This window comes from Ochlerotatus camptorhynchus, unplaced genomic scaffold, assembly GCF_037179485.1.
Source record: "Ochlerotatus camptorhynchus isolate MF236.1 unplaced genomic scaffold, CSIRO-AGI_Acam_v1.1 ptg000196l, whole genome shotgun sequence".
NCBI lineage: Eukaryota > Metazoa > Arthropoda > Insecta > Diptera > Culicidae > Ochlerotatus > Ochlerotatus camptorhynchus.
This window is the reverse complement of record NW_027040686.1, coordinates 3,575,592-3,603,469: the sequence shown is the minus strand read 5'-3', so window position 1 is coordinate 3,603,469 and position 27,878 is coordinate 3,575,592. Positions and strand designations below refer to the sequence as shown.

The 27,878-nt window shown below is 38.2% G+C and overlaps 1 protein-coding gene across 5 annotated transcripts in view; it reads right to left on the bottom strand.

Moving 5' to 3' along the window:
• Rbp6 (RNA-binding protein 6) overlaps positions 1–27,878 on the bottom strand; it is a 1,960,266-nt gene that overhangs the window by 289,747 nt on the left and 1,642,641 nt on the right. For all 5 annotated transcript variants that reach the window (XM_065223773.1, XM_065223775.1, XM_065223776.1 and 2 more), the window contains one exon: positions 24,206–24,254. In XM_065223773.1, coding sequence (XP_065079845.1) covers positions 24,206–24,254 — 49 coding nt within the window. The remainder of the gene's footprint in view (positions 1–24,205; positions 24,255–27,878) is intronic.

Here is a 27,878-nt window from a genome sequence, read left to right as displayed (position 1 = left end):
AGTAAGAACAGTAGCTGATTATTGGTAGATTTAAGGTGTACAAAGCGGATTAACATCAGGCTGAATATATAGTTGATTAGTAGTGCATGAAGCGAATTGTATCCCCATAATCCAACCTCAATAGGTTAGCTGATCCAAAGATTGAACAAGCCTTATTTAAGCTTAACGCATTCCACAAATCAGCAATGCGTTACACATATTTTGCTTGATTTGTTAAATGTCGTCAGTGTCTATGTCACTCGTTGCATGTCCGGCATTTTAGTTCTACTAAATTCACTGCCTACCATTCTAATTACAGGCAGTGGCAGCAGTAGAGTCAAGGAAAAGGAGATTTTTAGGAATAGCTCCAGGTAGAAGTGGTCTACGAGAACGTCCAAAGTATTAACATTTGTACTTCTGTGTTTTGACTGTTCACCACTTTATATTGTACTGAATTTTCAGACCGCATTCCAAAAATATTACTCAATTATGGCACTAAAATAGCATTCAAATGACCATCAAAATAAATCACTTGCTTGTGTCCACATTGTGTTGAGTGCACTTTAAAATTAGAGGAATATTTTTTAATTCTACATTGCTGTAAAATGCTCTTCCGGGTGCTGTTATTCAACTTAAATTGGACGTGCTTCAAGTTAATGGTCATACCTTTTACCACACATATGCCTAAATGGTCCAGTAGGTATGGTTGACCCCTATGAAATAGCGACTGCCGGTTTGAATCCCGAAATGCAAAGGTAATTTTTAGACTTATATAAATATGTAAATCCAATCAGTCAGCACCTGATTTGCAGCCCTATAAACATATATAAGATCTGAAGCGGTCTTCCATTTTTTTATTTTTTTCTTAATAAAACTAAAAGGCTGGACAAGGGTTGGAAAAGACTGTTATTTAATGCCTTAAAAAGCTTCTAATTTATATAACTGTTAAGTCTTCGGCTGGTTAAAATCAACAGATTTAGATGTTTAAAAGCTGAACAAAGGTTAACGTGGTCTATGTACAACAATTATTCAAACTTAAGCTGCATTAAAATCGATTAAACAGTTCAGCATCAAATTGTTACCTGGGTATGCTTTGATATGAAATACATAATGATCAAGTTAACGGATGTTAAGACTCATCCGATGGACTATTTGGTGGCCACTTGGAAACAGTTACAGAAAAAAAAATCATCGCATACTTTGATCTTCTGGTGACCAGTTACAGTTAACGAACAGCTAATATATAAAAAATCAACAAGCAACAAGTTGATGCAGTTCCATATAAATGCATAAGATATGAAGCGGTCTTCCATTATTATTTTTGAAAAAGAATTAGAAGGCTGAACAAGGGTTGGAAAAGACTGTTATTTAATGCCTTAAAAAGCTTATAATGTATATTACTGTTAAGCTTTTGGCTGGTTAAAATCACCAGATTTAGATGTTTAAAAGCTGGACAAAGGTTAACGTGGGAAACTTGTTAAACATCAAGTTGTTACCTGTGCTAGAGATGAACTAGCCTAAGGCTAAAAATTCTTTAATAAAGGTTAAAAAAAAAGAAAAAAAAAGTTATCTGGGTTGAGTTAAATCCCCTGTACTATTTAGTTCGTTCTACCCTTCTAACTCAATCGCGTTGGCTTTACGGAGCCGATAGTTCATTGTTAATTGTTTGTAACAAAATTCACTTATTTTCTTTGTCTAGCAGGAGCTGGCTTACCCGAGGTTGATGGGGTAAATTGTCAAAGGATTGGATCAGGGAAGGAGCTTGGGGTGGGATTTCATTGTCTGATCAGAGCGTAACTGCACAGTTTTAAAAGCTGTTGGAATCTGATTTTACTGCCATTATACGCATTACATTATCCCACGATGCTTAAGGATTGCATAGAAAATGGGACAGTTATGCGTATAACGGCAGTATAGTTCTGCATAATTCTGGTCATTCCAAAGAATTTACCCAAAATTTCAAGAAATTGCTGGGGAAAAATCCGGAGCATAATTCTTTTGAAAATTTAGAAAAATACTTATGGGTATGCTAAATGGAGGATTACAATTAAATTTGAGAATAACTCCAGGAGCGCTTCAAAACAATTTAGAAATGAATTCAATGAGAGTTTCTTCTTCTTCTTCTTCGCATTTCAAGCTTATTGCATATCGTATATTAGCTTATTGCGTGTTCTCAACTTAGTATTCTAGATGCACTTCTTCAGTTATTAATTGAGAGCTTTCGATGCCTGTACTATTTCTGCATTAGTATAATTGTGTGGCAAGAACAATCATACTCTATGCTCAATGGAAGTCGAGAAATTTTCCAACCCGAAAAATTCCTAGACCGGACCGGGAATCGAACCCAGCAACCTCCAGCATGGTCTTGCTTTGTAGCTGCGCCTTTACCGACTGAACTAAGGGAGGCCCCATGAGAGTATGCCAAATATATTTTGAGGAGACTTCTAGAGAACTAGTGAGGAGAATTGCAGATGAATTCTTAGGAAACTTTCAATGTGAGTAGAGTTTCAATGGAAGAAGTGAATTTCAAAGGGAATTTTTAAATTAATGAATGTAATGAAAATTCTAAGAATTATTTCTAAGAGCTTCCTACTGAGAAGAATTTAAAGGTAATTTCGATTTTTGTTTTAGGAAAAAATAATTCGGAGGACAGTTCCAACGATTTGGCGAATATTTCAATGAAGTAATGAAATTGGGTTGTTAGCGGAATGCTTTAATAAAACAGCAAAAAAAGGTTATCTTCGATTTAATTCCACTTAATTAATTTTGGTATCCATGACAGATACGTATTTCGACTACAATGTGCAGTCTTCATCAGTGTCATTCCCACTAAAGAACTTATCAAAATCTAACCCCCTTAAGTACTCATCCCCTAGGTATAAAAGTCAAAGAGTACTTAAGGGGGTTAGATTTTGATAAGTTCTTTAGTGGGAATGACACTGATGAAGACTGCACATTGTAGTCGAAATACGTATCTGTCGTGGATACCAAAATTAATTAAGTGGAATTAAATGGAAGATAACCTTTTTTTGCTGTTTTATTAAAGCATTCCGCTAACAACCCAATTTCATTACTTCATTATGATGGCTACCAAGCCTTTGGGATTTTCCTTATTAGAGAGTTGAATAGATTTTTCTCCTTTAGCTTACTTAAATCTTTGGTTTTAATTAGTTAGGTAGGTTCCGATTCAACACATGGTAGTTTCATTTATATACCTGTGATCTTGACTTTTATACCTACGGGATGAGTACTTAAGGGGGTTAGATTTTAATAAGTTCTTTAGTGGGAATGACACTGATGAAGACTGCACATTGTAGTCGAAATACGTATCTGTCATGGATACCAAAATTAATTAAGTGGAATTAAATGGAAGATAACCTTTTTTTGCTGAATATTTCAAGGTAATTCGAATAAATATTCCAAAAACGTTCCGGTAATATAGAATTCAAAGAAGCGTTCGAAGAGCCTTCTGGAAAGAATTTGACAATATAGATGGAATATCTAGAATAATTCCATGGAAACTTCGAAAGAATACAAATTGAACGCTGGGGTGAACTCCAAGTGGATTTTCTGGAAAAACCTCCTGGACTATTTTAGAGTACCCAATATTACACAGAAGTTAAGTAAAATGCCTCGAAGTTCTTTTGTGGATTGAAAAAGGATGCTCACAATTCTTCTCCTCAACATTTTCAAATTTTTCTGAACTTTGTGGAACTTCCGTAAAGTTCCTCAATTTTCCGAACGGTCATGGATCTTCTCTGAACTACCTTAAGATGGCAGTGGGACGTAAAACCATTTGGTGAATTGTTCAGCTAACAGATACCTTTGTTTAACCTCGTAATTATTGCAAAAATGATCAAAATTATGTCTGGCCCTGTTGAATATGATCTAAACAAAGCTAACACGTCACTTATGTGTAGAATCAGTGAAAATGTTTAACTGATTCTCCAGAAATGTTGTGCAAGTGTTAAGTATTTTTGGTGTCATTAAGCATGCAGAAAGCGAATTTAGTGAAAAGTGAAAATTGAACACGATGGGGATGATGTCACTTACTCATCTCATGGTAATGAAGTTTGCGCAACTTTTTCTTGCATTCTAGGACGGTCCTGATGTTCTAACAATTCGCTGAAGGTCTGGAAAATATTTTTAAAATTTATGTTATTTCTCTAAATTTTATGGAACTGCCCTAAGGATCTTTGTCCTTTTTTTTTTGAAATTCTAGATATCTCTCTATCATGCTTGCAGTTTTCGTGAAGCTTGTGGTACTGCTATGGATTTGATTAAACTGTCCTTAAAATGTCCAAGCTTTCGTGAAATACACTGCATTTATGTGGAAAACTCAAAAATTTCTTAAAATCTCTGAAGTTCTGTGAAAATCTGGGAATTACCCTTGGAAACTTGAAGTTTCCTCAAAAATTCCCCCTGCTTCTGCTTCCTTACTTCCTCCGGAACATCAAACTTGTGCTGGGCGGTGAAGAACAATAGCCCCGGGAGCTGCCGGAAGTCCACCATGACGTAAGTCTCATCATCCATGATGAGACAATGAGGCTGTCAGCATCTGGGTGTACAGTTTCCGAGCCCGTGACTTTCCCACCGTATTTTGCCTTTCGTCACGATTTGGAGCCTTCTGCACTTTGTACGTATGCAGTCCCTCCCGGTCCTTGGCTCTCTGAACGAAATACTTGAACAGATTCAACTTTTTGGCCACATCCCTGACCGAAGCATTGGGATTCCGATTGAATGCTTTCACGACACACTCTTGATCCTGATCACTAATAGAACATCCACTCTGACCGCATTTCTCCTTCCGTTCGATGATCGGAGTTTTGTAGTAACGTTTAATCACACGACTCACCGTTGACTGCACGATTCCGAGTTGTTTTCCGATGTCCCGATGAAAGACGTTGCTTTTCGGGTGATGCCATCTTTTCCAACTTTCGAAAAACTGACAGCGATAAAAATACAGTGTAAACAAAACACTCTAAAGTACTTCTACCCAATTTTTCAAGAGAAAATACCCAATGGGTAATTGTTTACAGCGTTTTTTCCGTGATGCAATTTGATGTGAGACACCCTTTGACTTCTAAGAAGCTCCTAAAATTTAAATGAATTTTCTACTTTTACCCAGTTTTCATAATTTTTCCAAGTTCCTTTTTTCTGAAGGTCTATGAAGTTCTCAGAATTTCTACCAAGTTTACTTATTTTCAACGATCTTCCCTGAACTTTTAAGAATTATTTGAAGTTTAACGAAGTTTCCAGAAGTTAAAGAAAAATTCCTGGGCAATCAATAAAAAGGACTTCAAAAAATCTTTTTTGCTGGTCCAATTTTGTTAATCACTGTTAAATAGTAACATCGAACTTAACAAGCTTGACAAAATACCGGTGAGTCAAAAAAAAACACCAAAAATTCAGGAGGGCCCTCCTGGCACCCCCATTAGCTACGCCAGTGCACATTGAGCCTCTTTTTCCGCTAAAACGAATGTGACTGCCAGAGACTTCTACTACACAGCTTCACTAGTGGTTAGTAAAACATAATTCACCAAAACATCGATTCAACATGCACCCTTCTCAACGAAGGTATTTCCGAAAGCGAAATAAAATAGAATGGATTCAACGGAATATTCTTATCACTGCTGTCACCGAGTCCCAAAATTGCTCCATTTTCCCTGGAAAAGACATTTGCAACCCAAGTCATACTGGAAGGAATTCAAATAAACAATCTACATCCCAGTCAGAGACAGAGACGTCTCCGGCATCGCTCCCGGCACTGGGTAGTAAATTGAAAGGAAAATCTTCAGGGATTTTCATCTTCATTAGAGCACCTTTATGCGAGACTGTCAGGATATGTGATTGTGTGTGTCCTTGTTATTGTGCTACTGAGAAACGATTCCCAACCAAACTCGTATGATCAGTTTTCCGCAGGAAAAATTGAGGGGCTGTGGGGGCTGGAGTCGTTCAATCAACTATTCTACATCTCTTTGTCAGAAGGGACCACCAGTCTTGTTGGGATGTCTTTCTAATTTTCTATACGGAGGAAACGAGAGGTACGTGATGGCTTTTGTCTCAAGGCTATATGGCAGATCTGAATTTTGCATATACATCACTTGGACTGCTGCACTAGGTGAGGTTTATTGACATTTCGATTCCTGATCCCAGTTAGGGGAGTCTCGTTAAGATTGCTTTCTACCTGCTTCTGGGAGGAAAGCCCGGTTTTGTGGTTTGCAACACCACAGGCGTTACTGCGCTGCTCCTGTCCGGTGGGATCTCATTAATTCACAGGCAGTGGCAAATTCAATTTCGTACACACGATGGACGTTTCCTAATATTTCCCGGGGATAACGATAGCTTAAATTCAATTGCGAGTAATCCTCCGTGCAGAATAGTTTAGATTTGCTACAAATTCAATACATGCCAGAATCCATTGGTCTATTTTTTCCCCACCGTGGATTGAATCCCTCGTAAAATTGTTACATGTGCATCGCGGTGTACAAGCAAATATTTCACTCGAGATCCACCGGAAATGCAATCTACGGTGCATATTTTTATCTGAATTCATTTTTCACCAACACATTCTACAACCAAAAAATGTGCCCACAATTTCAAATAAATGAATCGCAAATCCTACACACCCTTCTCGCGCCAAATAAAACCAGTAAATCTGAAAACATAACAAAATATTGAAGTCCTTTTCAGCAACAGAACGCCATAAAAAAAGAAAAGGCTTAGAAAACCACCCACCGAATAATAAAAAAAAAAACATGTGATTCGCGAAAACGCGAAATGATTGAAATAAAATAAATAAATAAAAATGAATTTATCGAAAAGTTATGCTGCTGCTGCTGCAAATATTTCACTCGAGATCCACCGGAAATGCAATCTACGGTGCATATTTTTATCTGAATTCATTTTTCACCAACACATTCTACAACCAAAAAATGTGCCCACAATTTCAAATAAATGAATCGCAAATCCTACACACCCTTCTCGCGCCAAATAAAACCAGTAAATCTGAAAACATAACAAAATATTGAAGTCCTTTTCAGCAACAGAACGCCATAAAAAAAGAAAAGGCTTAGAAAACCACCCACCGAATAATAAAAAAAAAAACATGTGATTCGCGAAAACGCGAAATGATTGAAATAAAATAAATAAATAAAAATGAATTTATCGAAAAGTTATGCTGCTGCTGCTCCACCTCCACAAAAGCAGAACGAGTACCGAAAGGCTCAGTGGAGCGAAATTAAACGAGTGAGTGTCGAAAAAATAAATAAAGCCCACAAATACACATACTTGTGCCGCCATACAAGAGATTGCTGGGAAACGGTGTGCAGTCAGAAAAACACACTCGTAGACATAGGAGTTGGACCAATTCCGCGCGCGTCGTCTGATGCAGGAAAATGCATGATTCATCGACCAAACAGAGTGAGCTACCTCTTTAGGAAAGGGTACGAGTGTTGTTCCCGGGCATTCAACGAGCTGGCATCTGATAGAGACCGATGGAACTTTACAGAGGCTCTTGGGCGAAATTTTGAAATGCATTTTCGATCGATGATTCATGTGTGCTAAACTGTCTGATACCTATTCGGTTTTTTTGTGTTTAAGGTGTTCGAGCGATGGAAAGAAAGGGGGCAGTGTTACTCAACTTGGGAAAAGAATCATTAAGTATTGCCCATTTACAACCATTCAAGAAAGTATTGTGATTGCATCACAACACATCATAACAGATAACAGAGCATTTTCAGGATTAACGATCATTCTAGATATGGGAAATGGATGTAATGTCGGCCTAAATGCCCCTAATTTGGGCCCATACATAATTTCAGCAGTCCACTAAATTTTCAATAGCTACCAAAAATAGCCATAAGTACCATACCAATGACGCGGTCATCTAGATAAAATTGATAAATAGCAAAATTTTAGAGATGGGGCCCATCAATATGCCAACATTAAAGCAATTTCTCCGATTTAAAAAAAAAAAATATTATACGATTTAATGAGCACCAAGCCATGAAGGTGTTGAGTTCTTCCTGAAGGCGCAAAGCATCAGCGATAAATTGGATCTGTTGGTAATTCTTAGAATTGCAGAGGAACCCTGAGTACCTGGTTAATATCGTTTAAGTATATGAGGAATATCAAGGGTCTCAGATGACAGCCTTGAGGAATTCCAGATGTGGCCATAAACTCGTTATATTGGAATCCACCAACTGAAACCGTCAACTTGCGATCGACAAGGTAGGAATTGATCCAGCGTAGAATACCACCACTAACGCCGAGTCTGTTCAATTTAGCTATCGTTGCAGCGTGGTTGATTGTATCAAAGGCCGCAGATTAATCGGTCTAGATGACTTGTGTTTGTGCTCTTTCAGTTAGAACTTCCGTAACGTATGACGTAAGGCACAGAATATTAGTGGTGGTTGACCTACCTGACATAAATCCATGTTGATTATCACTCAGGTGTTGCTTGCAGTGAAACAGCAGTGGATTCATCACCACTAGTTCGAACAGTTTAGTTCCAGTTTGTGTTTCGAATCTTTAACAAAAAACATTTCAAAAACTACAGGAAAGTCCAGAATTTTGGGAAAATTTAAAAAATAGCAAATGGCGCAGTTTAATAAACTTCAGTAAAATCTCGATGAAGAGCAGAGAGCTCCTGGATAGTTCCGTTAACTTCAAGAACATTGCAGAAGCTTTACCGCAGTTTCAAGAACATCATGAAAGTTTAGATAGCTTCAGGTATGTTTTAAGATCTTGCGAAATTACCAGAGATCTTTGGAACACTTCTGAGAACTTCAGAGAAGTTAAGAAAATGGCAGAAAAATTTCAAGGATTTCACAGAAAATGAGCAGTTCGTGACCAAAACTGTGTATGCCAAGCATGCTGATAAGTGTATCCAAAACAAGGAGTAATGTCGAATATAGAGCTCGATAAGGATTCCTTCAACCAAGGAAAAAACACCTCTATGCCATCTGGATGGAACCAGTGTTTTCCCATGATGATTCGCTGCAGAAGGTGGATTGCATTCTGACGGCGGTTGGCGTAGACGAGGAAACCATCTACAGCAAATCCGATACGAGCTGACCGATACGATTACGGTGCAGTGCGAAAACTCCATCTTTTTCGTGACCAGCAAGAAGATCGACTCCTTGAGGCAGGTCGAGAAGAACGGTGATGAGGGCATTCCGTCGGTGAAGCTGTTGGTTAGGGATAAGAACGACAAAGACAAGGCCAATTTTGAAAAGCTGCTGGAGGTGATCAAGGGATCCAAGGATGGCAAAACGTTGGGCGTCTTCTTCAAAGACAACTTCCCGGGTGAATTCTGGGAATCGTGGCGAGCCTTCGTCAAGGACAAGAGCTTCGACACGGTGGACATCAGCGTCCCAATTGGGTACATCATGTGCTCCAAGGAGGACATTGGAGGTTGTCACCATCAAGAAGGCCTGCCTGGTGACGGTAGACTTATTCAACAAGTACCACAAGGATTACATCATGGAGATTATCGATGCAGTTGAGAAAGTAAAACATGCCAAATTGTCGGAGGGTGTCGAGTAGGCTCAGACAGACCAAAGCTACGTCTCCGGTGTGGATACCAACTAGTTGGATATGTGCTACTCGGTGATTATCCAGCTGGGTGGCAATTACAGCTTGAAGTTCAGTGCATTCAGCGATCTGCACTGCTCTAATGTCGCCCGAACGTTGCTGGTCAATTCGACGGAAACGATTAAGAAGCACTACACCTTTCTGCTCAATCTGGAAGAAGAACTGCTGAAGGTGATCATTCAGAGCAAGAAGCTCTCGGAGGTTTTCGACGTCGGAATGTATTATGCCAAGAAGGAGGATCTCAAGCTAAGACGTTCGGTTAATAAGATTTACATACGTTGCATAGGTGGTAAGGTCACAGTTATTACCCTTCACTTTCATCAAAGCATATTCATCGTTGCCCCAGTAGTTGTACCAGGAGTTCTTGATTAGCCAGTAATCTTCTCCTTTGAGTTTTCCGTATCCAACCGCCACCACTGCATGATCCAATCCATCCAAATTGCTCTTGCATTCCCGTTCGTAGTACACTCCATTTGCGTAGTAGCTGAAAGACTTGTGACCGGCATCGAAGGCAATCGACAGCCCTTGGAAGTGTACATTTCAAATTTAAATGTGAACCGAGAAGTAAATTGCTGTAAATTGCCGATGGATGTGCCCAAGCTGTGCCGAATCTACTTTCGGCACACTGTGCTGAGTGACTTACCCCTTGGACCACGAAGAGAAAATCAAAACAGAAACTTACAGCTTGCCGAATCAGATCAGTGTTTCAATTTAATCAAACTTTCGAAAATATTCTATTATTTCAATGAACTGATCTACATTGATATCGAGAAAAATCTCAGTCGTTTTCAATTTTCAACTCATGCATTTAATTGAACCGTCAGCAGCATTGTTGTTCATGTTGCGCTTATCAAAGTCTAAGTAGCATATTTTTCCAGCTAAAGCCAATTTATGGCAAGCATAGACTAAAACAGAAAAAAGTTCAATGACTCAGTAATCTTTGAGATTTAATGATATGCATAGAAATTTTTTTTTCAACAAATATGATCTTCTATCACTTCTTAAAATATTTGCACTAAGGATATTATTATGTCCTAATAGGAGGCGCATGGAGTTGAAATAGCTGGTAGCAACATTTAAAAACCTCGCCGCGCTTTGATAATTAAGGTACTTTAGTACAGTGTTCTAACACTTATCTACGCATAAAAAAAATCAAAATCCTCCTTTTAGATGGAATTTCAGATCAAACTTGATATAGGGTATACGTCCCTAACCTCGGTCTAATATGCAGCCATCGATTACGTTTTTAATCATAACTCATCAATGAATTTACCTGCAAACGATATTCTACTGCTAAATGGTATGCTTAGATATGCTTATCATGTCGTTTGCTATCAGAAACCACGAAAAGTTGAAAAACTTACTTTTTTTAAGACAATAACTCACGAGGGAAATGTATGTAATATGGGTCTATTGTCCCCAAATTGGGTCTATTTATGGATGCAACTTCGTCCTATCTTGTTTGATCCTCAAAAAAACGCTCTTGGTAACGTTTTCTGATGTATTTTTTTTTATCACTATCACTGTTAACTTAATGCTCTTCATTCCTCAAAACATTTCTTAGAGAAAATTTTACGAAAACTACATTAAATCACTCAATTTAAAAATTAAAAATTAAAAATTTCGCTTATCGTCTTTTGACCGCAGAATATCTAAATCAGAACATTGTGATGTTCATTATACAGGTTTGGCAGAAAAAATCTCCCTTCCTGTTCGTTCCTTATCATCCAAATGCAAAACAACATTGTTGACGTTACTCTTATTGCTATATGCTGTCAAATGAATTTCATGGGCCATAGTTAGGAACATAGAAAAGAAATGTGTCCCTAAAGTTGGGTCCATGTTTTACTTGTGAAAACGTTGTTAAACAATTAAAATAAACATAAAATATTCAAACAGCAACTGTAAGTTTTACGTCTAGTGTGTATTATCAGGTAATTCCAATCAATAAATGCCATAATCAGGCCATTTGATGATCGTCAGTCAACCTTCCCATCTTAACCTTATAAGTCATGGCGGCTAAAAACTCCGAACATTGTGATATTCTCAACCAGTTTTATTACTTACGAGAGCTGAAAATGTATTGAAATGTTGTGATATAAATTGATTTGTGTGTGGTACACATTTATCAACCATCAGTGATCAATATTTTCCTTATTTTTTGTGTAATATTCCTTAATTAATTATTTATTTGCGTGATAGGCCGAATGAAAGGACTAGACCCACATTACATACCGTAACCCTACAAACATAAATTACCGTCGGCCACATTACATGATTTGTTTGTGAGCAAATTCAATACAGCTAGTGCACAACAGTGTTGCAAAGAGAGAATCGTGCATTTCCCAGTAGGAACTTTGCAATATACTTCTAAAGTCGAAACTAACAAAACACAGAAAATGACAACTTTTCAATCCATCCAATTTCGTGGTCCACCAAATCCGCATCCGAACAAATTGAAAAAGAAAGTTATAATTGAAAACCTATCTTACGGTTGGATCCCATTCATCCCTTATCCGCACAAAAGAAGCTATGCACACGAATGCATTCGTCCAACAAAGACGAACCACGCTGCTGGTCATTGAAAAGTTGCAAAAATTAATCGTGAAAGATAAGTTGCCCGCTCTTCGTTCTCCAATCAATAAATTGCCGTCGCTGCTGCTCGAAAATAATACGATATCCAAGCTTCCATTTTCCTCCTCCGCAGTCGGTTCTGCCACGGCAAAAGTCAACTCCACCTGGAACTCGGCCAGTCCTGTATAATTTGCTGCGAGGTAGGAACGTGTCCTTCCCCTGCTCCATCTATCAAGAAAATTGTGTTCCATTCAATCCGGCATCGGTGTATCGAGTTTCCACGAACGACGAGGTTTACTTCCCGAGACGAGCAAGACGAGCGAGATCAATTTTAGTTGCTACTCCTGCACCGCGGAGTAGCGTCGTCGTCGTCAATGTCCACCAAACGACCCAAGCTACAAATTAAAGTTTCACAGAAAACTAAATTGAAACTGAATTAAATAAAGTGGTCAGGAGATAAAAGTTATTGGATCAAATAAGCCAAAAGCCATCGCAACAGCAGCCAGCCAGCAACGGTCAGTTCCACGAAGGCTTCCGTCCAGCTCAGCTCAGTTCCTCCTCGGGAAAAGGAGCCCGATTGGAAAAAGGAATTAAATAAACCCCACTCCCTAAAGCTTCGTTTGACCGGTTGGGATGGGGGAAATGAACCCACGAAATGGTCGTTCGAGTCGGACGGTTTGGTCCAGTGTACGGCCACCGTGATGCCATTGTCACTCCGTGTCGATTCAAGTGGGTGAAAACGGGAGCGAAAGGAGAACAAATGGCTTTGAGAAGCTGGATTTTCAGCAGCGGTGTAGCTAGGAAGTGGGATCGTTAGTCAATTGAAAGTGACAGAGACCTAGCTAAGCCTGTGAAAATGGAATGAAAATAAATAAAACTGCACCGAAACAGTGTTTGAAAAACGGATCAGCTCATGTCGTATCGGAAACCGAAAGTAAGAAAGGTGGTGGCTTGGTGGATGACATTCTGTTATGGTCAACACTCTCACAATGTTCTTCTTATTTGGATTTACAGTCAACTTTCCACAACTCGATATCGAGTTATAGAACCATAGTAAAAATTGATTTCATGGCTACTGTGACAGCGATTTTGTATGAGATTGTTATTCTATAACTCGATAATTCTATAACTCGGTGGTCCCTTGAATATCGAGCTGTAGAGAGTTCACTGTATTACGTCCCCACTATGACTTCACGCCACCTCTCAACTCAACACACAGTTGTTAATTGAGTTTTCCAAGTCTGCACCATTTTAGCATTAATATTATTGTGTGGCAATCGCACTTTATGCCCCGGGATGCCGCGAAATGTTTCAACCCAAAATACCCAGCCACCTCCAGCCGACTTAGCTAAGGAAGGTCCCAACTCACAATCTTAGTGAATGCATTCCATTCGGAAGGTGACCTAGCAATTAGCAGTGGAAGTTTTTCCACACTGCCTTTGTGGGAACTCAGATGGGAAAGAGCAAACTCTTCCACTGAAAATTAGTAGGTGCCAATCAATCATCATCGATTCAAACTGAGAGCAAAAAGTTAAAACGAAGCTGTTTTGTTGCACCATTCCAAATTCAACGCTCTTGAGAATCTCCAATAATGAAAAGTGCAACGGCCAAACATGCGATTCACATTCGGTGTGAATTCAATTAGGCCATAATTATCGAACGTATTCATGTCGGCCGATGGAGTAGCCGCTGCTGTGTGCATAATACGACAACTGAGCCTTTTGAACTAAAAAGCTTCCCCTTCTCTGCACTCGAGCTCGATGCAGGCAATAAATATGGCTTAATTAATAAATGTAGACTTTTTTTTGTGGAGCAGTTTGCAAGGGCGGGGGAAAAAAGCTAGGAGGAGGAGGAGGATAGGTCACACATGATACATTTTGAGCGAGAGACAGCAGCGGGTAATGATTATAATCACATTTATCACCCCGGTGTGTCGGTCGGTCGGATATCAGGTCGGTGTGGTGCATTCAGCTGCTGCATGCCTTTTTTGGTTTTCCCGATGGGTTCAATCTTGGGGGAAGGTGGAGGTGTTAGTAGGGCACTTGTTGACCTCGCGCGCTGTTGAACTAGGAAATTAATTTATTATCGATATATGTGCGTATGGATGTGTGGATGTTTGTGAGAGTGTGACACGTTTGATATTTGGTATGTGTGGTTTGTGGTACAGGTCGCTCGTGATGACATAAATCGACTGATTGACATGTTTCGGCTGTAGATAATTTGGAGTTCGAGGCTAACATATGATTGGAGTAAATTTGGTTTATATTGGATAGTGAGTGACTAGAATTATAAATGAAATTTCGATGGCATTTAGATAACTCGATTACGTCGATTTTATATTCATCAGCTCTAACCCAAACAGCTCTAACGTCCCCAGCGTAGTGGTTAACATCCATACCTCTCACGCCAATGTCACGAGCTTATATCTTAAATATATAAATATTAAAATTAATAGATTTATTTTTTTTAGATTCCCTCAGGGTTTCCCTAATAATTTCAAGACTAGAATACTGTTTTGAATATCTTGGAATACTCTGCGATGTTCTTTGAATTCTTAATAATTCATACAAATAAAAATTTGGTATTGTTTTCAGAATTCTTCTGCAAACGCTCTTTTAATTAGTCTCTGCTTTATTTCAGTATTTTCCAAATAACTACACCAACTTATATTCCGCATTTAAATTTGTCTGCTCCAACATTGCTTATAAAGTTTATTCAGAAAGTACTGTGCGTTAAGCGAATAACATAGCAATTCGAGGAACTGCGTAAAATGTCATTGAACTGCATGGAATTTTTAAGAAGTCTAGGGAATTTCTAAGAAGATAAAAAAACAAATTGGTGGGGTTGTGCACAAGACCAGGCATGGAAAATCATTTGCATTCATTCAGTGCATTCATTTACATTCATTTGCCCCTAACTTTTTTCATCAACAGAATTCCGCTAAATGATGTACGGAGCTTTTGTAGGTTTTGTTATTTGTGAAAAACTCAAATCCGTATCTCTTATGCATGACGAACCAGAGCAAACAGAATCCACTACTGTTTTTCAGTGAATGTATTTTACATTCACTGAAAAACAGTAACGCAGTGCCCGCTCTAATTCGTGATGCATAAGAGATACAGATTTGAGTTACTGGCAAAAGTTGTAGCTAATAACAAAAACTTCAAAAGTTCCATACATCATTTTGCGGAATTCTGTTGATGAATAAAGTTAGGGGCAAATGAATGTAAATGAATGCATGAAATGAATGTTAATGATTTTCCATGCCTGCACAAGACACAAGGTTGACGTAGACTACGTTAAGCTGTTAAGTGAAATTCTCGTGCATTTGTCTGGATATTGATTTTAAATACAGTAGGAATAAGCTATGATTTCGGTCGTATTTAGATATTTTGGATTTTCTACTTAGTAAAACTTGGTTGAATTCTCAGGACCTCATAAAAATGCGAATACATATTCAACTCCTTTTGGTTCCTAAATTACAATCAGATATGAAGCATATGAAGGAAGGCGTTTTTCAGGTGATTCCTTGAAGCGTCTAACAATGGCTGTCATGATGACTGATATTCCCTATCACTTCAAGATTTCTAGAGCACAAATCTTAGACGCTGTTGTGACATCTCTCATTAAATTGGAACTCCTTGAGTACTGCACTACAGCAAACGTTAAGTTCCAGTTTCATTTTTATAAGTTGTGAGAGTTGATATTTGTGCTCTTGAAATGTTTATATGTTTGTGAGATTGATCAGAAATAAGGTTTCCACAGCGATTCACCTTCAGAACGCTAAAAAAATTCATTCATTTATTCATGCATTCATTTTCCGTCAGATGTCACTGCTGTAGTTAGCGGTGACATCAATCGGAAGCTACGCATAATCTGTTTACCGTTCATAGAGGGTAGTGCAATGCAAAACATGCCTGGTATCTCTTAATTCAAGAGCCACATGTGAAAAGGGCATACAAGCTTTTTATAAGCAATCCTTTTTAGGCCCTTTTCTCGCCAACCAACGGTCGCTCACGCAAAGCAACAACATCATCGGGAAGGGAAAAGCTTCTCCTACCCGCAAATGTTAATGGTTTGCGTAGGTGTCATATAAGTGACGAGAAAAGGGCATAAGAACGTTTGTTGACAAAAAGCTTGTATGCCCTTTTCACATGTTGTTCTTGAATTTGCATTTAGATTAACGTCTGAAGTCCCTCCTTTTTTACATATTTCGCTCAAAAAATACATTATTAGGCCCCTGAAAGGATTTCCCACCGTTTTTATAAATGGGGTGGGGCAGAAAGTATCTATAGTGCAAAATATGTATATGGATGGTAATCTAATTGCATATATATAGGTACCAGGCATGTTTAGTAGTGTAAAGTACTCTAATTTGTAATCTGTAAGAGGAAAATCACAAACCGAGAGTCATCAAAATACATGCCATATTGAGATTGAGCTCGAGATAGAATTTCCACTTATAACTCTTTAATTTTTTTTTTGGCTCTCTGGGGACGGTTAAAAATCAATGAAAAAAAAACCATTTTCATTTAATTTTAGTTTGCTGCACTAATTTCCTGGAAAAAAGTGTTCAGAAAAGTTCGTGAATGATTCTTTTCCACTTCGGAGTGCTTGTGTCATCGAGGCAACAAGGCTCGCTGCCAGCAACCAGTGATCTCGTCCTTCAAACTGGTGAACGCTGCGGTTGACAAGAACCGCTACCTTCCTACTGGTGCTGCTGCTACCTTCTCCCATGCCGTCCGAAGCGAAAATGAGTTGAGCCAATAGTAAGTAAGTAGTAAAATTTACGTTTATTTTCAGGTTTTTTAAGTTTCTAACATTTTTATTGGTTAGCTTTTGGCTCTTCATCTTTGTTCTAGTTAATTGGTTATGCTAATGTGATGATTGCCTTTAGCGCTAATTTACAGGATATCCTTTTAAGGGCTTGTTTTCGTTTGAATTTAAACATTTGATAACCTACCTACTTGAGCACAGGAACCTACATAGCTACTTGAACTAGGTTGCCAAATCACGAAAGATCTGGTGGTTTGATCGCAGACAGGCGACTTTAAACCTTTCCAGCGTGGAAGTCTTTCGCTACTCGAGTGTTGGAAGGACGACCAGTTGGTGAATCTCAGAACTACGAGTTCGCGGTGGACTGTTAAGGATCATTCTGAGAGTCTTGTTTTGGATCATCTGAAGCTTTAGGTGGTGGCACTTAGCACAACTCTCGCAGATTAGCATACCATACTCAAAGCCGGCAGAATGATCTGCTTGTAGACAGCAAGCTTGTTTTTGAGGGACAGGGTGGACTTCCTGTTTATCAGTGGGTAGAGCGACCTGATCAAGGTGTTACACTTGGTGGATGTCTTGTCCACATGGGTTCGGAATAGCAATTTGCTATCGATGGTGAGACCTAGGTAGACTACTTCACTCGACCATTCAATTGGAGTGCTATCAAGATGGATCTTGACGTTAGCAGGCGGAACAAGCCGAGGTGAATTCGAGTGTGGAAACAGAATGGTATGTGTTTTAGCTGCATTGATACAAATCTTCCAGCTCTTGAAATTGTCGGACAGAACATCCAGGCCTGATTGTAGTTTACTCGCCAGAGCACGAATCTTTCGACCCTTATAGATGATGGAGGTGTCATCTGCGAACACCACCACGAATACCACCACCCGGCAGAGGAGGAACGTCTGAAGTGAAAATGTTGAACGTCTCGGGGGGGTGGCATTGTTCAAGTAGACCTGGAATGATCTGCCCGACAAGTAGTTTTTGATGATCTTCACGAGGTAGATCGGAAAGTTGTATCAATGCAGCTTGTACACTAGACCATCATGCCAGACATTGTCGAACACTTTTTCGACGTCCAACAATGCCATGGCAGATGTATTGGAAACGGACTTGTTCCGCTTGATGATGTTAGTAACCCGTGCGAGCTGGTGGATGGTAGAGTGGCCTTTCCTAAACCCGAATTGCTCTTTGAGAAGGATGTTATTATTATTTGAAAACACCAGCAGACGGCTGAGTATCAATTTTTCGAATAGCTTCGAGATGGAGGACAAGAGGCTGATGGGGCGATAGCTTTTGCCACTTGTAGGATCTTTGCCAGACTTGTGTATTGGGCCACGACAGCAGCGCGGTATTATAACTTTTCAGGTTCAATCAGAACGATGTGCAACCAAGTGGTACTCGATTATGACGACTGGGTTTGGGGAAAACGTTTATTTCATGAAAATAGTGATAACAAAAAATCACTTTTTATTTGTATATTTTTGAACTGGTTTTTTATGGAAATCTGAAAAGCATTTATTGTGGCAGATTTTGAGAGTTATTTACTATCGATTGGTGTATTTGGATTTTAATTTCATCTATAAATGACAAATTTATAAGCGTTCAAACCCTTACACCTTTTCGTGACGGTTGCAATTTTAGATTTTCGATTTACTCCCAGCACCTTCCCGTTAGACGTAGTATACGTCAAAAATTCGGAAAACAGCAAACCTCTACGAGATTCAGAGATCTTTGTTTGGGTCCCCAGGACCCAAAAACAAATAGGATCTTGGAAATTGAAAAAAATTCCGGATTTTCAGGACAAAATCACTTGGACGACAAAATAAAATAATATCACCATAAAGACACTGAAGTAGTTTGGAAGCAGTGTAACTGTACTATCTATTCCCGGTAAGTTTTCAATAGCAAGAGAACTCTCGAGCTGGGTCTCAAGGTCGGCTTACTACTGAGCAATCGGAGGGGCTACGCGACCAAACGTGCAGAATACTGCCACCTATTGTGGGTGTGGGTGTAAAGTGGGTGCTTTATTCTACATAACATAAATAATACAGTGTTACAAATAAAAAAATATAGCTTTTTAACTGACCTATTGTAGGTTATTAATCTAGTCGAGTACACCATGAAATAACATTTTAAACTGTTCGAAACCCCCAAAATTTAGTTATTGTTAAAACACCAATTTTGGTTAGTAATCGCATAGTATGAAGAGTAACTGAATAATTTCTCTTCCAATTTTTGATTTTCATACGGTTTTGTAAAGCAAAAAATCAGAGCTTTTGGAATATATACACATTAATGGTAATTTACTGAAATTCGATTCGTTTTTTTCTTTATTGCATTGTTATACAAAGAAAATTTAATTTTCGAACTCCAGACAACATTAAGTAGTCCTTCCTAGCCCTAATATTACTGATTCTCTATGCAATTCTTTAACACTCAAGCCAAATCGGTTATTAAAAAATAAAATATTTTCTTCAGATCGAGCTTGGCCGAGATTTTTTTGTTATTATTTTCGCATTTAATTGTTTGCTTATTGCTAAATTTACCAAAATATAGTTATATCTAAAGAAATACAGATTGAAAATCGAAGATTGTAAAAAAACAAGCAAACTAATTGTAACATGGCGCTTGATTTTCATGAGTCATTTGTGAAAAGTTGTTTTGCTTTCAAGAATTACTTAACAAATTCATAAGGTTTTAAATGGCTGCAAAAAGTTAAACGTCAAAGTTTGTTTATCTTTCGAAAGTTGCGCTGTGGGATCCAGGGTTCTTCCAGCTGGTTTTCTCCCGATATATTGGGAGCAGTTACTCAGACAGTTTACAACATTTCGCATTTCGAACAGCTGAAAGCACAATCGTTCCCGAAAAAGATCCCCTTCTTCCGGATGGTTATAGAAGTGCACCATCCAACGATGCAGGGATGTACGCTTGAATGAAATTTTCGAAGAGTTGATTATTTCGCCGGAAACCAGCTAATCTCCGCTAACTAACAGTTTCAGTGGTTTGCTGTGGGTTGTCATCTTTACGCAAGATCTTGAGAAGGCTGGTATGTTTTTTTTTTTTAATTTTTCGACAATGTTTTATGAATTTGAGGGCACCGCTCAGTTTGCTCTTCTCCGCCATGTGGTCAATCGTTGATGGTGTGCTGGTTCTTCTAGAAAAGTAAATTTAGCTGAAATCGACTTGAATTTTGCATCCTACTTCGTCTATCCTTCGAGATTTCCTTGTCATAAATTTGGGATTTATTAACTATGAGGAACCATCTTTTAAGCTCAATTTGTAAACAGAGTAATTGGGTGGTTAATGATGCACTTTAAAAAGCATGAACAGCAACAATAAATGCTTTTTGCTCTAATGCAAAACCTAATGGTTTTATGGTTGCTTTCATAATGAACACGTTTATAAAGTATTTTATCAAAACATTAATAAACAATTGCTAATGACGTTTATACTTGAATTACAGAACAGTTTTAAGAAGGGATTGATAACTGTTTTAAATTTATTTTTAAAACAAGAAGTCAAAGACTTTCTTGCCAGACTAGAAAAGATTTTTGTAACAGCAAAAAGCTGAATTACTAAGCAGGAATGTTTTACACTTTGAAATGTTATATTTAAACTAAATGATTTGTTCATTGCCGTTATAAAACCATCAGAAATCAGAGTGGATGCTAAATGGTTACTGAATTGTTACTTGGGAAGCGAACGCCTGGACAGTTGTGAGGAATAGCGGGTCGTTCGTGGGCTATCTGACCTCTGTCCCTTCACTTTTCAATCTCTCCATCTTACTATATATCCAAATCCAAACAATCCTTTCTCCATATTTCTGCCTGCATCTCCTTGTAGTATTTGCACTATTGAATTTGAAGTTAAAACATTTTCTTACTAACAAATTAATAATATTTTAATAATCCTACTAATCAACACCAAATAACTTATAAAAACGTGACAGTTCATTAAACAATTAGGCGCAAATTAAAAATCTTATAAATCTTGTTACAAAAGATTACAGTAGTAAACGAAATACGTATCTGATATTTTTTTAAGCTGTAGTGGACAAGAATCCTCGGCTCTGTAAAGTTAATTTGATTGAGCCTTATCAAATAAATTAATGAACAAAAAAATCACTTCGAAGGACTTTAATTATATAATATTTAAAATTATGATATATATAATTTCTATAACTACTTTAACATAATATTGAGCTCGATAATTTTTCAAAATATAATTGAGTATAACTTCTTTTAAAAAATACATAAAGATAATCTTTTCATAGCCAAACATTTGTCTCGTAATTTTTCAACAGTCTCTTGAAGATAACTTTCATAAAATAAATTAATTAAAAAAGTAAAACAGTTAAAAATGTTCTACGGCCTGTATAATACTCTTCGGGTTGCTATTATTCAACTTAAATTTGACGTGCTTCAAGTTAATGATCATACCTTTAGCCACTCATATGCTTAAGTGGTCCAGTAGGTATAGTTGACGCCTGTGAATCTGCGACTGCCGGTTCGAATCGCAAAATGCAAAAGTAATTTTTAGACTTATAATAGCAATATGAATATGTGAATTCAGTTAGTCAGCAATAACAAGGTAAATCAGTCCCATGAAAATATAAGATATGAATTGGTCCATTTTTTTTAATAAAACTAGAAGTCTGAACAACATACCTCGAGACAACCTCGAGTATTCGGTCCAGTTCCTTTAACTTTAAATATATGACAGTAATAATGTATAACAAAAGGGACAACTTGGCTCTGTAAAGTTTATTTGATTGAGCCTGTACAATTAAAGTAATCTTTAAAAAAAAAGTCTGAACAAGGTTTGAAAAATACTGTTATTTAATGCCTTAAAAAGCTTATAATTTATTTTAATGTTGAGCTTTCGGATGATTAAAATCACCAGATTTTGATGTTCATAAGCTAAACGTGGCCTATGTACAACAAAATTGTTACGAGGGTCTTGATCAGCAAAAAATATCAACGAGTTCTGCGCGGCAAAAGTTGCGTCCAGTTTAGAAGTTCTAAAATTTATCTCAAGACAATTGTTTAGAAATTTGAAATAATGAAAAACATAGCCAAAACACTGTTTTTTAGAAATACCCTAAGTGAATTAAGGATAATTGAGACTTTTTCCATAACATTTTTTCTCTAATCATTCAATTTCAGGCTCTAGATGCATCTTTCCTGCTAAATTTCCATTCTGGACCACTGTGTGACAAACAAGTTTTTTTCACTTTTTGTTTCCATGGATTGCTGATGCTGAATGCCATTTGCAAAGAGCATCTTCAAAAAGATATGAAGACTTCTAAAACCTTGAAATAGTAGAATATGTACTGGAACGATGCGTTCAAAAACACGAAAATTGACTGTCTGAAATCTCAGAAAAGGAACTTTGTCTAGGATAACCATCAGTCCCTTCCAATCCACAGACTCGACTCATACGATGAGCCTCGAAGTACTCGTTGGTGTTCTCCCACTGACAGATCGTTTCGCTGAGCTGTCTCATCCGTTGTGAAGTAATGAATCCTTTGGTAATAGAAAACTTTGAGAAGCTGCTCGACCGAAATCCTCAAATAAGATTCATGAGTTTGTACTATAAGTACATGACGCTGGAGGTTGATCCCAGCTCATTTATCTCCAATCGTGATTGCTTTCAAGTTCAATAGCTCCTCTGTAAATTTTGATCGGAGCATGATGCAAGAAATCCATCGGTCGATGGTTGTTCCCTCAATTTTTACAATCAAGTACCATCGTGTAAGTAACGATAAAAGTTTTTTCACAGATTGATCAACCATAAATGCTTCCACTGGATTTGGTGTATTTAATCAATTTCATAGCGCCTCCTATAAACTGCAAAAACCATGCTCGCAGCCATATTTTACTATTATGGTGTGTTCCAATTATGGCATATGGAAATTCCATAACATAGATAACACTGCGTTACAAATAAAAAAAAGAACTTTTTAACTGACTTATTGTAAGTTGTTAATCTAGTTGAGTACATCATGAAATCACATTTGAAATTGTTCGAAAACCCAATGTTGGTTGGCAGTCACTTTCTATAATTATTTTTTAACAAATTTCTTATTTTTATACGGGTTTGAAAAGCAAAAAAAAATCAGAGTTATTACTGAAATTCGTTGAGTTTTTTTTTTATTTAATTTGGAAGAAAACAGCATTTATTAAACTTCAGACACCATTAGTTTGTACTCCCTAGTCATAATTTCAGCGATTCTCTTTGAAATCTTGAGGCTTTCCCGAGCAGGAGAAAATAACGAATGAATACCCAATTCTGACCTGATACCAAAATTTGGTATTGACCAGCATGACATAAGAGGTAAAATACCAAAGAATAATACCAAAAAAATACACGTAAAATACTTGGTAAATAGCAAACATTGATATTTGGATACCAAAAGAATACCTGTGTGGTATTGTTTTGGTATTGCATTATCATAATTTGATATTGGAATAGTATTGTGGGAACATAGTTTTGGTATTATTTGTTGGTATTGTACCTCTTATGTCAGGCTCGTCCATACCAATTTAAGGTATCGAGATATTCGTTCCTGCTCGGGTTGTTAAACATTTCAGGCAGATCGGTCAACGGTAACCCATTTGAAGCTATTTTTATGAATTGAAGTTTAAAATTAATAAGGAATCACCATGTTTCAAGTTTTGTCGCTAGGTAAATTTGCTAACGTCCCAAACATCACCAAATTCAATTCCATAATAGTGAATTATATATATGCTCAACAACTTTGTCGGAGACTGGAGGACGACCCGAGTTGATCCTAAAATGTTATTTGCATATTTTTTGAAGCGATGTCTGACTAATCTTTATATTTATTCTTTCTAGGTCTCTTTCAAGTTTCATTCAAGTAGACATTTTTCTTAAAAGTTTAATTAGCAATATTTTTTTAAACCTCTGCAATTGACACATACACCTCATCAAGCATAATCTGATTAAGTTGAATTGGCAATTACCCACGGACAACTATTCAAAGCATTCAGAAGCATCCTCATTCGGTTAGAGAACATTCAATGTAGCTATTATCATGTTCACATAGGAAATCCTTCTCAAAGTCAACCTATCAAAATTCTGACGCGTCTCCAATTTGTGTAAGTTGAACTGCAAACCCAGGTAAGCCCTTGATCCAACCAAAAAAAAAAAAGACAGAAGAAAACTTCCCTACTAAAGCATTTCCTCTGAGTGTAAATCTCCCGAATCCGATACAAGCTACAGCTTTCTTTCACTCAAAACATGCGGTACTCACCTCTGTGTCGGTTGGTTTGTTTGTCGAACATCAGCATAGCGTCCTCAATCTGCAAAGAGACAAAAGAAAGAAAGAAACCAAGTTAAACAAACTCAGAACCACACAAATTCTCCACCCCTCAATCTCCCCTCTAAGTACGGCTCTTTGGAAAGAAGTGCAAGGATATGGGGGGGTCAACGGTCGTCGTCGTCGTCGTCGTGTTTGTGTTGTTACTTTCCATGTCCGACAACGACGAGGACACGAAGCTTAAAACTCCTGCCACGGATGCGATGTCCAGTGCAGGTAAGGATTCCATAAATTTTCCAGATCTTCAACTTCTAGCTTCGTTGCCGGGAATATGCGGGCTCCCTTGGAGTTACTGTACTTCCCATCACAGGGGAAAATAAAACAGAACGCTTGAGCTGAGATTTCCCCGGTCCTGGTCATCTAAGTTACACATTTTTAAGCCACTACTTACTGCAAAGAAAGCCAAGAATGGGAAACTTTCCACATTTTACACCCGCAGCGACGAACAGCAGCTAGATCCCGTCAGCAGACGCTTGCCCGAGCGCAATAGTTCTGACATATTCTCGCTTCTTTATTGCCAAGTTCGGGATTATGAACTTTAAGATTCCCTCCACTATGAAGTGGACTTAGCGAGGGAGGGCGGGATGAAATGTAAACGTTTCATTAATTTCAATTTCTCCCTTTGGGACTGCAGCGAGAGAAGTGGAAAATTTTCGATTTTCTATGATGAATCCACGGGGATACTCATCTTGCCATATTAAAAAAAAAGAGAGAAAAACGCAACCAGCAACTTCAGCACAATTTACTCTCGCTCCAGTTCTACAGCTGGCACCGGTTCTACTTGAACGACTTGTACTACTACTTCTACTACCTACTAGTGTTCGTCTGCTCCACTCAAAACTGATGGCGGCTTCTCTTTCTCCCGTTGCACTTGAGTTTTATTACGAGTTTGCTGATCTCAACCATATTTTCACGACCCCACTTTCGCCGTCAACCCTTCCAAGTCTGTCTGGCAGTGCGCTGTGCTCGATGCTGCTGCTGCTGCTGCTTGTTATATTCTGCTCTGCTTGCTTAATGCACCGCGATAGATGAGTGTTATTTCATTCGTTTGCTCCAACCAGCTTTCGACGGACGGAGATCTTTCACCAAGTGTATGAATAAGTTTCAGTTGCGGTAAAACTGAATGAGCTGGTATAAAGTTTTACGATGCTTAAATCTTTGGCCCCTCGTTTTAGATTTTTTTTTTTTCTTCTCATCTCTGCTCAGTCGAGAGCGACTGATGACGGCGGGAAAAAGACGAATATCAAGTGGATCCCAATGGAGTCGTGTTTTTCATTGGAAATGGAATTAGCGCGCCCCTCAGCAGGAGGACGGAGATGGGCAATGCCCTTGCAAAGATGGTTAATCCTTTGAAGAAGTAGTGAATGGGATGAATTGATGGGTCAAGATTGAAAAGAAAGATGTTTTTTATGGGATCGAGATGGTTATTGACTTTGAAGCAATTGCTATTGGTGGAATGCTAAAGCTCCGGTACTTTGTGAAGGCGTTTTTTCCGGAATGCTTTTTTAAACCACAATATCTTTACTAAATTCATCTTTGACTATGTTCACGAGTTGAATCAATTTGTTGGCAGTTGCATTTAACGTAATAACCCAATTTGATCAGCCACTTTTTGAAAATCGCTTCTAATGTTCTATGAAATCCATTAGGGAATAAATACCCCCCCCCCCCCAAAGCAAGGACCAAAGGGATATAGTCATATGAAAAATTGTCACCTCCATGTAGGCAAAGGGGGGACCAAAGGAAACAATTCCATGACAAAAGTACACATCTAATTATGCAAAAGGAGGGACCAGCGGAAAAAAAAATCATATGAATTAATTTCACCTCCATTTATGCAAAGATCATATGAATTATTTTGACCTCCAATTATGCAAAGGGGGGATCACTGGAAGAAATAAATATGAAAAATTCAAGCATATTATATTAATTACTAATATACTAATTCGCTTATTGTGTGCTCTCAACATTGTGTTCTAGATGCACTTCCACAGTTATTAATTGAGAACTTTCGATGCCTGTACCATTTTTGCATCAGTATCATTGTGTGGCATGTGCAATCATACTCTATGCGCAGACAAGTGGAAAAATTGTCCAACCCGGACCAAAAATCGAACCCACCCACCTCTATCATGGTCTTGCTTTATAGCTTAATGCAGAGCTGTAGATTATATTTTAATATATTTCTCGACAAAATATTCAAACCGAATAAATGATTCAGTAAACAATGCCTTCAAACGTCAATTTATCTAATAGCTCACCCACGCAAACTAACTACTTTGCCGAGATTTCTACGTTTAAAATCCACCTACGATAAACTTCATCATCCTAAATTTATCGCTTCCAATTTAAAAATCGACATTCCAAATTCACCCATCATGACCCACTGATTAGCGATTACGTTTAATCCACCGCTCGCCCCCAACTCTCCTAAATCACCCTAAATTAATCACAGTCCATCCTTCCTCAACTTCCCGCCCCCTCCCCCTCCCCCGGCTTCCGCTGCTCGCCAAATCCGTCGTCCATCTTGCCGCTAATCTCAAGTCACTTGTTTTCCAATCTGTCTTCCGGATCCGGAGCCTTTTCCGAAACTTGGTCCTCCTCACACGCTCGCTTTGTTTTGGCGCTTTTCTGCGCCCAAAGCTAGGAAAGATTTCCCATTCCTTCCGCTCGTACCCCGAAGAGATTGCTATCGAAAATCAACAAGTTTCACCATAAATCTTAATCCTCTGCCGTTGCTCCCGGCGCTGGAGGAACGCGTCGTGGTTTGCATGGGCCTTTTCATAATGAAAATATAAATTTTAACTCGGAATGACAAGTAACAGAACGATTCTGTCTGTTTTTGTTTTGTTTGGTATGCGAAGCAGCAAAACACCCTTTTTTCTATTTTCAATCAGAAATTGCGTTTTGTGTGTTGCCAAGTTTGTCTCGGCTCTGAACTGGGGCGGAAGAACAGGAGCAGTAGGAGGGGAGATGCTATAATTCACACCATCAAGATTTCTCCCCAAGCTGTGCCTAATGTGTCTAATTTTTCATTCGCTGCTTTATTCGGTGGCGGTCTTTAAGATTTGTTTCGGTGCAGCAAAATTGAAGTTACTGTTCTTGTTTTAGGAAAAATAAGTTGGTTTCGTTTCTCAACCTGCTTCTGAGTTTTTTTTTTATATAAAGGCATTTTTAATGATGTGCTAATATAAGTTAAATTGCCCTACTTCCACCCTTATGTATGATTTTTTCGGTTGGTAATATTTTAGACGCATTCCTCGAACCTACTCTTCCAATGAGGCAACATCAAACAACACTTTTGGCTGTGATGACTCCCCAAATATTCATCGATCCCAACGCAAAACAACCAGCCCCCAAGGGATCAAACCAAAACCTACCGTTTGGTTAGTATCGATTCCCCACGTGTATTCTTTGATATGCGAAAACCGAAAGCCTCCGAGAGGATAAAAGATTCCGAACAAATAAAACATTCTTCGATTCTGGAAAGCGCGTACCATCCAGCAGCATCCGTCTTTCAATATGCAAATTTTCGACTCTTTTCCGCCGATTTCTTGTCGGATCAATCGCTTCTGTGTTTCCTGCCGTCTAAGCCTCACTCCCACCC